We start from the raw sequence: 14,608 nt of genomic DNA, 5'->3' as shown, positions 1-14,608 counted from the left end.
TTCAAAAGAACATAAAAATATCTAAAATGTTCCTATTACAAATCCTATCAATTTAACTACAAAAATACATTTGACCTGCTATACATACATACATAGTACAATCTCCATTAACAGTATGGCCAACAACTCAGCAAGATTTTCATTCTTTACTTGGATTAAATAGAGGTCTGCTAAAAATGGGATTTTACTCTTGTTCACCTTAAACTGTACACCATTGAGTCGTAAACCTTGTAATTAGGAAAAGTCTAGGGAGAACAAAGCAACCAGAAAAGAGGTTAGCAGAAAAACAGAATTTAACTGTGTCTTCAGCATTGAAAGTCCTAATAGGTAGGACTCAAAAATAACTAGTATTTCAATATATTTTCTTTAACTTTTACACAAATATACAGTAATATCATTTTTTGTTAAAACTTATGTTGATGATTAGATAATCACAAAAGGGATGCAATTCAAGAAAGGTAAGATGATATGTATCACAAAACCTAACAAAAACTGTAGAGTTTAAAGGAAGGTCCCACACAAGAAGCCTCTTTTACAGGTTATGAATTTTACGCATTGTCTGAGACTCAACAGGAATATGTTCAGGACAAATTAATAAAATGAAATAACAAATCGCATGGACCAGTCAATACTATTCAAGGAATTCTACAACTTAATTTCAATAAAAACTGTCACACTCACTGACTGCAATGTCTAATCGCTCTTAAATCAAAACAGCAAAGTGACAAATTGACTAGCTTTTTTTTTCTGTGGGTTTGTTTTGTTTGAGGTTGTTTTTTTTTTTAAATAAAGAGTTATTGGGAGTTTCAGAAAACCACTGACTAGTAGTAAGTCTCACTTGACACAAGTTTCAAAAAGAATACAGCAGAACCAGAAACGAGACTAATTTATCAGAAGCACGAGTCACAGCTAATAGGATGTTAACAGGTACGCATCCTCAAGTTAATAATCCTACTACTGAGAATAAAGAAATATCCAAAATGTACCAAAAAAATAACTTTCTTGGTTGCGATTCTTGAAGTTGATACCACTAGTTGAGGGAATACTTCCAGAGACTAGAGAAAGTTGGTATTTCAATTGTTTTACCCTGTCCTGACAAGGTCTTTGTGTACCATATGCAGACAGACACATTTGTTGAATATTGCATCTCAGCAACCAAACTACATACAGTTAACACAAGCTTCAGCATCTTTGCTAAAAAACAATGTTCTACATACTGATGGCTAATTAATTCAAACCATGATTCCCCAACTCAGATGTCAAACATTCCCACATGAATGGAACAAATGTTTTCCAAGTTTGAAGTCAGAAAACCCATTTCTCAATACTGCTGTCCACTCTGTAATGTCACCATTAGTGTTATTTTTTTGGTGGATAGCAAAAGCAATTCTTGTAGAGTACAATGAGTACTCTCATTATTTAACCCTCTATGTTGCCCCTTGAGTTAGGTATTTGCTAGCACATTAACAGGAAGGAAAGACCACAGAACCTAATGGAGCAGACTGCTAAAAAGGCAATGTGATATTACAAGTATACGAAGCATGAGCTCTAATTTCATAACTACCAGCTTAAATGCTTACAGGTTCAGTAACAGCTCAGTAGACGCAAGTGAATTTCAAAGGTAAGTTTTTCTAAAACTTCTCAAATTATTAAACATAAGTCAATGAAATAAAACTTACTGTAGTATCAGTGGCATCTGACTGGGGTCATTAAATCACTCACTATTCAATTATGAAGCTCTAAGCCTTTCTCCGTATGATAAAACCCAAAGTGTTCTAGGATTTTACATTACAGGAAAAAATACCAAGTGTGCTTGATCATTATAGAATCTATGCCATTATAAAGCTCCTGTATATACAGTGGAATGATTACATCATGAAATTTCAACATAAGTAATTGAAGTGGAAGAGGAGGAAAAACACATTGACTTACTTTCTCTGTGGTTACAGTAAGAGATGGAACCAAGGATGGTGAGGACTCCGACTGCTTCTTATATTTTTGCTTGTGTTTATCTTTCTCTTTATATTTCTAGAAGTTATAAAAGAGAATATAACCTAAGTTCAACTTCATCTTTAACATAACCCATTTTTTGTAGAATCAAGCGTTATCAAAATTTGAGACAATAATAATGTCCCGTGCTATTTTAATGGAAACAACATTAATTGCAAATCAAGTATTTATATTTGCTTTCAAAGTACACAAACTGAAATTTTTCAATTATAGCCAGCACTTATGAATCCACTGTTGTTAATATTATCTATCTTCCCAATAATCAATTAATCAACAAAATAAACTGGATTAAAAACAGAGACATGGCTTCTGTTTCAGAGATCTTCGTGCATTTCTCACAGAAGATTTCTATCTTCCTATATTTCTGCAACTGCACATTATTTTTTGTTGGGATACTACTGTAAACTCATGCAAGGTTTTAGCTTTGACTCGCCTACTGACATCTTCATGCATAAAAATGTGAAATTTGATTTAAGTTTCATTCCCAAAAAGGTGTTTACAGTTTACATACTAAATAAGTATCTTCCATGTTAAACTGAACAAAATACCAAAAGCTATACAAGTGTGCTTTCTAGAGGCTGAGAAAAAAAAATTTTTTTTTTTCTTTAAACACAACATGAAGCATTGGTAGTGTGAATGAAATTGTGCAAACAGAGAGAAAATAATTTCTTAACCCAGACCCTTTATACTATAAGAGAAGTCTTCCATACTGGTAGAAATCAGTTCTTAGAGGATTACAGAATCAGACCCAAACTGTAGTTGTTTAAATAATTCAGACAAATACCAACAAAATACAAGTCTGACAAAAGTAACAATTCAACTTAGAATACAGGAGTTCAGTATTTTTATCTATTTAATCAAAAACAAGTCTAGACAGTCACTTTTTCCTTAGCATCATAATATAGTTTATTTACACAGCCAATGTCAGAAGATGCAGAGAAACTGCAGGTGTGAAAGTTACTTGTAAGCTACTGGCACTCAAGTATTTTGCTGCTTTAACTATTTATTGGTGGAATTTCTGTGTACTCGCACAAAACTCAGTAGAACAGTATGATCTATGGCTATTTGTTCAGAATGGGTGCTTCAACAGAAAGCTACCAAAAATGCATACATATGGATTGACACAAGGGGTTTAAAACTCCCACTGAGTGGCTTGAAAAGATGAGGAAGACAACTTAAGATGTGTAAGTCTGAATAGCCATATGAAAATTCAGTAACTGTTTGAATCTTAAAAATTATCCATGCTAATCTTTCTCTAACTAGCAAAATGATTATCCAGACTGTCAAAAGAAAACATAATTTGTTCAACAGCAACTGCACAACCACTCTCACCAAGCACCAGGACAAGATGTAATACGTGCATACTCTATTCAGGTATCACCAAGTATCAGCTTTCTATTTCAGTCACAACAGAAGAAATATCACAAACTTATTTTACGGAATCAGCCTGAAAGATAAGAGAATGGGTTCTCAAATTCTCTGATAAAGTAGAATTAGTTAATTGACAATCTAGATGCAAAGCTAGAAGGCAAAACACATTTATCTCTAACTTTATGAACTACAAATAGCAGCTGACTTACTTAAAGATCACCTTGTCTCTAATCAGCCCCAAATCCATTTAACTAAACTTGTAACTTAATTTTGCCAGGAAGGAAATACAATTTAGCCAAGAAAATTAATAAAGAAAGCACCAAAGCTATCTTCACCAAAATATCATGCAAAAATATACTTGCTAGAATACAATATGTAAAGTCCTTTTGTTTCTTCCACACTTCTGAAAACTCAAAGGTCCAAGAGAACTCTTTAAAAGGCTGATGGAGATTTCTAGGTTTGGTTTTTTCATACGCTGAAGTGTACGTGGTTTTTTTCCCCCAGTGTGCTGCTTGGATAGAAGTATGGAGTTTTCCCTTTCATAAAAAGTGTGCAGGTGTCAATTACAACAATGTACACCATAAGGTAGGATTTCAATTGTTTAAATCCTAATATAGGCTTGTTGAGGGAGTTTTAGATCAGGGAGGTTGTTTTTGTTTTCTTTTGGGGGTTTTTTGGAGGGGGGATTGTTTGTTTGGCTCTTTTTAGACCTGGAAAATACACATTTGAAAGAAAAAAAATATGGAGAGGAGTGATTCAAATGCACTGCACAGTCTTTTCAATAATTTCTTAAACATAACAGTCCCAAAAGTGCCCATACTGCCAGAAAACAAGAAGTATCAAGAAAAAACAGAAGCATCTACACCACGATTTTCACATTACCCATCAAATCTGTTGATCCAAAAGCCTTTTGTCAGTGCTAGTTACCCAGCTTACTATATCATCAGCATCCATGTGTAGATAAACTTGAGAAACAATTTACTAAAATCTGAACAAGCCTCAAGAAGGAAGTTATGAAAAGGAAATCAAAGCCACTACCTGAGTTTCTTTAGCTTTCATTATTTTACTAGGAAATTCAAACCACCCTAAAAAAATTTTTTTTTTTATAATTTTGGAGCAAAGAGCCAATGACTTTAATATGCTTTAAGATGAAACTTCACAGCAATATAAGTAAACAATAGAAAAACGTTTAAATGAACATGTTTTACAATCTCTCCTGTTGACTTTCTAGTGTTCTTTTACTTACAGTGTTAATTTTGTCTGAAAGGGAAAGAAACATAGAATTCTGATCAAAGGAACAGTCAGGAGGACTTCAAATTAAATTCTGTAAAGTACTGAAATCAGTTCGATAGTAGTCTCAACAGAAAAGGATGTGTCAAGAAAGAAAGAGGGATACAAGAACAGGGGGAAGGGAGGAGGCATAAATGACCAAGAGCCTAGAAAGAATATGTTTTAAGTTCTGTGAAGTGAAGCATCAGCAACCACATCAAATTCCTCTCCCAGATCCAAAACATCAACACAACATTTGCCAGGACATCTTACCAAGGTTACAGCTTACCAAGCAAGGCCACTGGAGACATACCCCACCTGAAGGCCTTTTGCATACAACAATCTCATCCACAGGAGGTTTGCTGTCCTTAACTCTACATTCCCTTCTCCTTTTAGGTTATACCTCTTCTAACAATCTCTCCTCTTTTTTTTTCCTTTTCTTTCTTCTTCCTAAGGAAAATTCAGAAGTCCTACTTCTGAATGTGAATTAACTCCAGATGCAAATAACATCAAAGAAGTGGAGAACATCTCACTGCAGGAAAACCTTTAAAATGAATGCTCAGGTTTTTTACAGTGATATGGATAAAAATTTCAGCAACAACCTGCTGAGATGAAGAGACTTAGCTCCCACAAAGTGACTCCTTGCAGTTGTACCCTCTTCTCACCATAAAGATGCATACATAGCATAGTAAGATTTCTGAAATAGCCACTTTTGAATCCAGAAAAGGAGTAACAGAGGGACATGAATTCCCACAACGTTTAACAAATACAACAGCTTTCAGTCAAGTCTCAAAGGACACACAAACTAGCCAACTTCCCTACTGCCAGAAAAAGAACAAACAGTTGGCCCTTTACAGACAACTCACTGCATGCTTCACTTTTCTAAGACTTCCTTTGATCAGCCATGCCTAAAAAAAAAAAAAAAAAAAAACAAAAAAACCACACCACAAAACAAAAAACACAACAGAGCAGCAGCTCGCCAAGATAAACATCCATCCAGAAAGCCACATGGAAACCCACCATTCTAGGGAAGGTAATGATATCAAATGTCTGACCTTTTACAAGCTTTACCGTAAGGAAAAAAAGGGCAGAAATTACTCTTAACAAGGACTGAAAATAACATTGCTAGTAAGTGAAAGCTAAGGGAGCCCTGAAGGCCCGCAGAAGCCATGTATCCCATTTATTTACTCAGACTTAAATTTTTTTAAAGATTCATAGGCATGAGTTCAGATGTTCCAAATACCTGTATTTTAAGATAGTTGCAGAGCTGATAAATGCAATGCTACATTCTGCAAAAACAGGATTTAGCAGAACAAACATTCCAAGAAAGAATACATTAAAAAAATACAGGGCCAACTACAAAATTGACAAAGGCAACTTCAATCTTGGTTCACAAATAGGGTAGCTCAACAGACCAGATTCAGGCAGCTCCTGAAACCTTTCTTACTGTAAGAATAGTAAGGCGCAATTGCCATGCAGCCATTGGGTAAGCAGCTGTAACATTATTCATCCTAGAACTTGAAGTGCCCTGATTTATGATGTAGCTAAATAACAATACAAAATACCTAGAGTTCATATGTCATGATTAATCAGAAAGATTTATCACTAGGGTTCTCATTTTGGCTTTTGTTTCTCATCTAAAAAATTATGTAATACCTTCTTAATTCCAATCGCTACATGCTGCAAGATAAGAAAACAAATATGGTGCAAGATTTCTGGAATTCTATAGTACCTTCTGTACATTGCCCTCTTGTGGGGCAGGGGGGTAGAAGGGTGGAGAAGAAAAATAAAAAAGCACATTTTGATTGCTCCTATTTCTTCCACAAAGATTCAATCTACAAAATTATTACATAGTATGATTTCACAAACACAGTTTGTTTCCAACGCTTTGGTTTTTTAGCTCATTTATACGTTGGATCACTCTAAAGATCAGCACTTGCTCATTCATTTTCTTTAACGTAGTTTCAGAGCAAACATTTATCAGACTACTGAATGAAAATGTCATCTCATTGAAATATCAAATTAAGGATACATGTAAAATTTTATCTTAGTTCTGATCTGTTAACAACAGAATAAATGTTGTCAAATCTATCTTTCCACAGTTTGGACCTCAACATTTGGGAAGACTGAATAATGCAAGTGAATGATAACTTCTCCAGTACAGATGGAATGGATGAGTTCAGCTTTTCTCTAATGGCATTATTAATTCATAGTATTTCCACATGGAAGTATCATTTAACTTGTTGAAGGTATTTACACCTATCTGCAATTCATTTTTGCCTCAGGAACACACAGCCTTCTCCAAAGAGGTTTCCACAGTACTTCATTTCATTGAACTACATTCTGAAGTTCTGCATTTAACAGTACACTGTTACGGGGGGGGACGGGGACTTCCTTATCGCTCTCTCACCTTTCCCACACTGCTTAGCTTGTCAGACCTTCTGTGTGCCAATTCAAACTGCTAAAACAGCAGCAACAAAAACCAAAGTGGATAGTTTTCTGCTGGTTTAGTGAGCTAGGTTGGTTCAGTGAAGGAGCATGAGAGATGGACAGTAACAGGGACAAGAAGAGGCAGACACAGAACAGAGCAAGAGCTCACCTGCCCAAGGAACAGGAGACTAACTTCTGTTCTGGAAGAATTAAAACACATGCACACTATCGGCAAGCATCAGTGCTTGGCCCTTCAGGCAAAACTGCTTGGGCTGACCTTGAAGTATTCCATTTTTATCCCCTTCTCTATTACAAAAATCATAAACAACCCCCACACACACTACCTTTGGTTGTCCCAAGTTTTCAAACCTTAACAACATTTTCAAATCTATTTTCCTTAGTGATTGTTGTAAGGAAAATCATCTGAATTTCTAAATCACTGATTTTTCAGCCGCTGTTTTTGACTCCTTCAAATAATTCCAATGTATCAGAACGTTCTATTAGCACACAGTACTCAGATTGGTGCTTTTGTCATTTATGGATTTTCTGCACTACCTTTCTGTCACTGAAACTTATAAATCCAGAACTGTCACCATCACAACTAACATCTTTAATAGAAAGCTGCACATAGCTCTTGCTAATCCCCAATACAAGACCTACTTGGCCTCTTATTTGTGACTAGTAGCTATTAGTAATATAAACATAACAATTCCAAAATGAAAGATGACCATGGTCCACAAGTTTAAAACTCAAATCCTAATTTACCTTGTTTTGACAAGAACCGCCCTAGCTCAGGCATTCATCTATCTATCATTTTATATAGTATAAACCACAGCAGAAAAATTAAATGCAGTAGCAGTATTGCTGCAGTCACAGTAATAAAAGGATATAGGCATGGGATAGGTTATAGGGAGAGGTGGAACACTACTGTCAGCATTATTCAAACACATACATATTCAGCTCTAAGCATGAAACTTGTTCTTAAGTACCACTCCTTGATACAGTTACTTAAAAGACTCAAAACCCTCACTTCAACACAGGGATAATGGTCAGAATTTTACCTGTCAACAGTAAAAAGACTCAAGAATCAATGATAAAAATGCCAGCCAAAGCTTCTATTAGGTGCAAGACCAATGCACAACAACTTATTCAGAATAAGCCAATCTTCTTTTGATATTTAACATTAAAATATGTTTTTCCTGTTATTTACACAGTTCAATATTAATGGTTAGTAATTGATACACAGTGCTAAATAGTTGAGTAGCACTTTATAACTTCAAAAATGGTGCAAGGTTAACCAAATCAAGGCAACTATTTATTGTCCATGCTCGCCTTCATCTATTCCTATAAAAACTTAAAGTATTTAAAACTTTAAAATATATATTATGTTACACACTGGGAAACACTCCACTGTCTGCGAGGTAACTTGAAGATACCCATCAAATATGTCAAGAAAAAGGCCAACAGGATAGCAAGCAAAAGGAATACCTTTAATTTTCCTGGCTTGGTTAACTTAACATTGCAGATCACCTTTAACTGCATATGGTCTACCAGCACACAAAACATTGTACAGCATATACATACAACTTTATAAAGAAATATCAAGATTACCCTCTAAAAACTGTTACAAAGTCAACATAAAGAACTAATCTTATATTAATCTAGGATCCAAAGCAAAGAAAATGAATATCTTAAAGCACCTTTTGCTTCTACATCTCTCACAGTTATAGCTACAGAATTGAAGTGTAGGAAGATACTTTGCTCAAACAGAAACAAAAATCAAGCAGTAACCTTAATAACCTATTCTTAATGTTCACGTGTCATCTAGTTTTCAAATTAAGACAACATTGCATAATTCTCTCAAGGAAGAAATGTTCATGTTTCTTCAAAGTTCAGCTTACCTTTTACCCCACTTATTCAAAAGTTACTCTCCTTTATCTTATAATGTGGCAGAGTACAAACACTGAGGAGTGAAGTAAATGATGCTACAATGCACTGAACTTGCAGAAAGATCAAAAGTATAATCAGACAAAAAGTTCTTTCTTAAAATTTTGTGAAGATATTGATGAAACGGAAGTAATATGTAATAATAGCATAAACAATACATAACAAAATAAATAAGAGTAACATCCAATAATACCTCAAGTATATCATAGCAATTTTTCAATGAAACAGAAAGTCTTTTGGTCAATCCCTACAGACTAAAGAAGACATCTGGGCTAACAATGTGCTTTTCTTTAAAAAACCACAACTTTTGTTTGACGAGCACAGTAAGAACTTACTACAGTAGAGATCTACTCAAAATTCTGATTCCCCCAGTACTGCTCTAGAGGCGCCTATAAAAACCATGGTGAAGTAGTAGCTTCATGAAAGAAACAAATAAATAACAGAATTTCCTCAGATAAACATTGGAAGATTTTGCCACCCATGGTATTTCAGCTTTACAGTCTACAAAGACAATTATTACTGTTACTAATCACTATTATTTCATGCACAGGTTCTGCTGGGGTCAGGTTTTGAGTTTGTTTTCTTTCACAGTGAAAAGTAGAAGACTAAAATGTGTACTTTGAGGGGAAAAAGGACAGCTGCAACTAATGCAGCCTTATACAATTCTACATTTTACAGAGTAGTTTTTAGGTATACCTGAGGTGGTGTGTTTGTCATTTTGATCTTACAATAATTAACTAATCCCAGGTGCCAAGCTTAATACTATTATGAGGTTTTTGTTACGCTAAGATACACTAAAAGCATTAATATTTTTTTACATAATACATATGAAGTGTTACTGTAAGGTTAGAAAAATAGGAGGTAGTCAAATCAGCAATTCCATGATAAGCATAACTGAAACAGAAATTCCTACTTTTCCTCTTACTAAAATAAAAGAAAATTTAAATAAAAACAAACTTATCTGCTTATATAGTTCTTCCTGACCTCCATAAGAGATCATTTTGCTGCGCCATCTACACCAACTGGTGCCAGTTCTAGTAGATTACATGCAGTTGATTATCAGGCTGACACAGAATACAGCACAAGTTAACACAGAACATTAGCAGACAACAAATCAAACAAACATATGCCACCTTTGCTCTTAATCCTGCAGACTTTAAAGATATGCATTAATGAATATACTCAGATGGAGTAGCTTTCTAATGAAATTTTGTTTACACAGTCACACTCTATCAGTCTTCCCAAATAACTAGACTTTCAACACAATTTGACATGAAGCGGTATGTTAAAAAAAAAAAAAAATTACACTCCTACAAAGTCAGTGAAGAACAGGTACCCAGAAACAGAAATACTACTCATCGGCACCAGCAGTAAAAGACCACAGCATGAAGTAACCTGTTTGAACACCACACAAAAACTCAGTCTTAGGAAACAGGAACCAGGTTATACAGCCCATAGACAGATATTGAAGACCATTTATATACTCAGCTACATATGTTATATATAGTTATTGACCAGTTTTCAGAGGTGTTTTAGAGGCATTCTTCTTTCCCTCCAACTGAACAGAATTTGGAAGAAGTCAACATGGATAAGCATCACCATTAGCATCCATACCACACAATTCTCATTTGAAAAAATACTTATCTAGCATTACTTCAATCATTAAAACTGAAGTAATTTCAAAGTGGTTGCAAATTTTGCTTCATACATCAAGAACAGTTGAGAGGATTAAACAGTCAAATCTATTAAACTGTTTTAAAAAAAATTAAAAATTAATAAAAATGCAGTGGTGTACTGCATTACTGAGGTAAGTCTGGAGCTTTTTTCCCTAAAAAGTTACAGAAAAACCTCAATGTTCAAATAACACCAATAAGTTTATGAAATGAGGCAATTAACAGAGGAATAACATAATTAGAATTGCCTTTGCAACACTCTGCTTTATATAGTACTATAAATTGAGTGTTCAGGACTAAATCAGAAATTTTTTGGGGGGGGAGAAGAAAAGGAAACCATTGCTTATGCAGCTGAATGGTAACCCAAAGAACTGCAGTCTGTTCGCATTTTTGCAACAGAATCTTACCTGATGCATGGCAGGTCAATTTTATCTTTTCAGTCGGTTATTCAGATAGTAGGGAATATATAATGAACATTTGATCTGAGTGTTTAGGACTTGATTCGTAACAGCCCCCACAGAGCATTAAAATACATCAAAAAAGCATCAAGCACCTTTCTCCCAAATGAAATTCATAGACCTGACATACAAATGTAGGCTCCTTCACAACATATCGGGAAAGTTTGGGCAGTTCAGAACACAGTTCGCAAACCAACACACAGCTAGCCTATGGAAACTTTCACTGAGTAGAGGTATGTTTTAAATTTTCCCTTCCCATGGGCTTAACAACCAAACTCACAGCTACAGTGAACACACTGAATGTCACACACTGCCTCAAACTCTTTCTTCTTAGATGTTCAAGTTTCTTTCCTCAAAATCAGAGAAGGTGTAACGTTTCTTTAAGAACAGGACAAGCAGCAAGAAGATGCCCATACTGAATTCCCTTTGGCCATAGCTCAGTGATTAGAACACTTGCCCTGGCTCCTGCATTTTAGGTTCTCCTCTGACACTCTTCAACTTCTGCAAGAGTGCCCTGGGGCTCCTCGTCACTGTTTTGTTATTTTTGCCTTTTCAAACACCACTTCTTACACATTTGCAGTCTTCAGTCATGAGGCCATTTTTCTTTAATTTGCATCATGTGAGCCATCATATCAGAGAGTTTTAAATTTCCCCTTCCTGCTCAGTCCAGACCAAAGCACTTCTACTAGAAGAGGAATTTGTGTAATTCAGCTGCTATATAGTAGTTACTTACTATGTAGTAAATCCACATTTTTCAAAAGTCATAAACATATAATGCTAGTAAGCTTGCCTAATTTTCACATAAATGGAAAGAAACACTTCCTTTACACACAAAGGTCAATCCCAGACATGTTTAGTTCCTTCTTTAGTCCCTTCCAAAGATAAGGCTGCCAGGAACATTAGCAAAGCAAGGTATTCTTCCACAGCCTCACGGTGGCCTAAGTTTTTCCCAAAAAAGCTTGAGATAAACACCTGGGCCCTGAAAAAAGGGATATTATAACAGGATGTCAAGCAACATACTACCAACCCTACTATGAGTCACACAGCCTCATCTCTAATCATTTCTAAATAACATCTCTGCCATACAAACTAACAATACTTAGTGCAGCAGTAATCAGAATATAACCAAGTATTTATTCTGTAGCTTCAAATTCTCATTAAAATTAAATCATACCAAAGGTCTGTTGGGTTTTTAATTATTACACCCTTATATATTTGCTATTGATTTTGTAAGCACAGTGCCCAGAAGAAACTAAATACATATTATGAAAACACATGCTTTCAACTCTGTTTACAAAAAACAACAGCTACCCATATCAACATTTTCAGACCAACCTCTTATTGCAGAATAATATTTTATATGCAAATGGATAGCTTTTGAGGTCTGAGCAATAAAAATGGTTCCAGTCCTCAACTCATACGGCTTCTGCTTGGCAAAAGGGAAAGCTTTAAGGATGCCTAAAGATCAGATTATCCAAATTTCCAAAGAACAGAGATGAAAGATAAATTAGAAACTGCGGTGCCCTTACTGAGGGGGAGACACCACTGTATCTGGGAAGAAAGATATATATATATATTTACTGTAATATGACAAAAGTCTAGATTCCAAACGGATTTACAGAAGAGTAAAATATGGAAAAGTGACCGTAAAAAATGACCCTACTCCTCCAAGATACAGTGTATGTTTGACATACTACATCAAATAAGACATCACATGCAGAAGGTAATAAAATTTACCAAGAGAATGAGCCTCCACATCACATAGAGTTCTTTGACTGAAGATTAGTGTTTTGCAAAGTACAGGTCATTCTTTAACTACAGAATGTGTAAGATTAAAAACGCCAAAAAAAAAATCTCAGTAGCCACAAAAAGTTAGGCGACTAACAGCTTTAGGAAACTGCAACTTTCTTCACCACTTGGTGGTTTTAATTAGAATAGTGTTTTGTGATTATATAACACATAAAGCAAATTAAACTTGATAAGCTAACATGCCATGAGAACCACTGAATGTCAAATAATAGGTTAGTGCTTCAAACCACATTGCTTCACTTGGTATTACAGATCATGAGATCTTCTGGATTACCATGTTTCAGTTCATGAAAGGTAGAAGAATCTTTAATAGCCTATTTCTAGCAAACTTCAAGTCACAGAAAAAGGCCAAGACTTGCAAAGGCAAGCCACAACATTAACTGTTTCTAGAAAAAGATCCACACCAATACACTTCCAGAGCAGGAGAAGCTGAGGAGCTAAGAGAAAAAATAGCTGATACATTGGCTGAACACACTCTGTTAGAAAGTCCCTCCAAGTATTCCCTGAAGATTTTACAGGTATTACAACCCGAAAAAGCATAGCATCTCCAGTCAAAGTCACTTATAAAATAAAATAACACACACAAACCACACAACGAACAGCAGCAATGGGTTTTTTGCACTGCTCGGACATACAAAACTGAAATTGAGCCTCAGGCTCAAACCTCAAAGTTTCTTCAAATTCAGCTTCAAAGTTTTGTCAATGCAAGTAAAAATCCATGCATGTATTTTGATAAAATATGACCTGAAACAGGATAACGGTGGAAAAACTAAGCAAACTAAGAAAAAAAACATGGCAAATATTGGTAAGGTTTTACCTTGCAGGTAATTCTGTAGTCTGTAATTCAAGATTTTTTTTTTTTTTCTACCAATGTGTTACTAAGAAAAAAAGATTCACCAAAACCCCATACTTTTATTATTTTAGTCATCAATTTAGATTAAGAAGTACAACTACATCACAACACACACTCTCTTCTGCATTACCGGATGAAGATGGAACTATTCACCTATGCCATTAACCAGATCTAAAGACGCTTTTTAGAAGATTATCCAAGAACAATGGAGATCAACAACCATCCAAAGTGGAAGTGAGCTTAAAAACCAAATCAAATATTAAGGAGACTAAGGGTCTGAAGACTGACATTGTTATTCAATTTCCTGTCACTATAAATATAGTTCCTTCATATAATATACATTTGGTCAATACATTCTTTGAATTCAATTTTCATGTAATGATTTTGAATAATGCAAAACTAAGTCTACCCACACTCACAGAAAAGTCTATTAAGTTAGTTGTACAGGATGCATGCAGGTGAGCAGTATTGCATGTATTCTCAGAGGGCTAAAAAAGAGCCAAAGTAAATTTGCATTATTGTGCCACTGTCTGTTATCACCCTGTGTTGAATTTAGATGACAAATTTCCCATAGAAAACTATTAATCTAGCAGTAATAAAAATGTAAAATAATAATCTTTATAAATTTAAAATTGTTTTTAAAAATATGTAAAGTTAAATTGTTAAAAGAATACACCAACAATAGAGATTAACAGCCAGTTATGTTCTTTGTACCCTCACAGGAAGATTCCCAGGTGAATGACAAGCTATTTTGCCATCACAATGGGCTTGACCACCAGTACCAGTGA

At 35.0% G+C, this 14,608-nt stretch overlaps 1 protein-coding gene across 9 annotated transcripts in view; it reads right to left on the bottom strand.

The window, feature by feature from the left end:
• MLLT10 (myeloid/lymphoid or mixed-lineage leukemia (trithorax homolog, Drosophila); translocated to, 10) overlaps positions 1 to 14,608 on the bottom strand; it is a 136,954-nt gene that overhangs the window by 75,994 nt on the left and 46,352 nt on the right. For all 9 annotated transcript variants that reach the window (XR_775181.1, XR_775157.1, XR_775159.1 and 6 more), the window contains one exon: positions 1,933 to 2,028. Coding sequence is in view for 6 of the 9 variants with exons in the window: in XM_010579967.1 (XP_010578269.1) it covers positions 1,933 to 2,028 (96 nt within the window). In the remaining 3 variants the exon portion in view is untranslated. The remainder of the gene's footprint in view (positions 1 to 1,932; positions 2,029 to 14,608) is intronic.

Source organism: Haliaeetus leucocephalus, unplaced genomic scaffold (assembly GCF_000737465.1).
Source record: "Haliaeetus leucocephalus isolate CR32 unplaced genomic scaffold, Haliaeetus_leucocephalus-4.0 Scaffold0, whole genome shotgun sequence".
Classification (NCBI taxonomy): domain Eukaryota; kingdom Metazoa; phylum Chordata; class Aves; order Accipitriformes; family Accipitridae; genus Haliaeetus; species Haliaeetus leucocephalus.
This window is presented reverse-complemented; position numbering and strand designations above follow the sequence as displayed.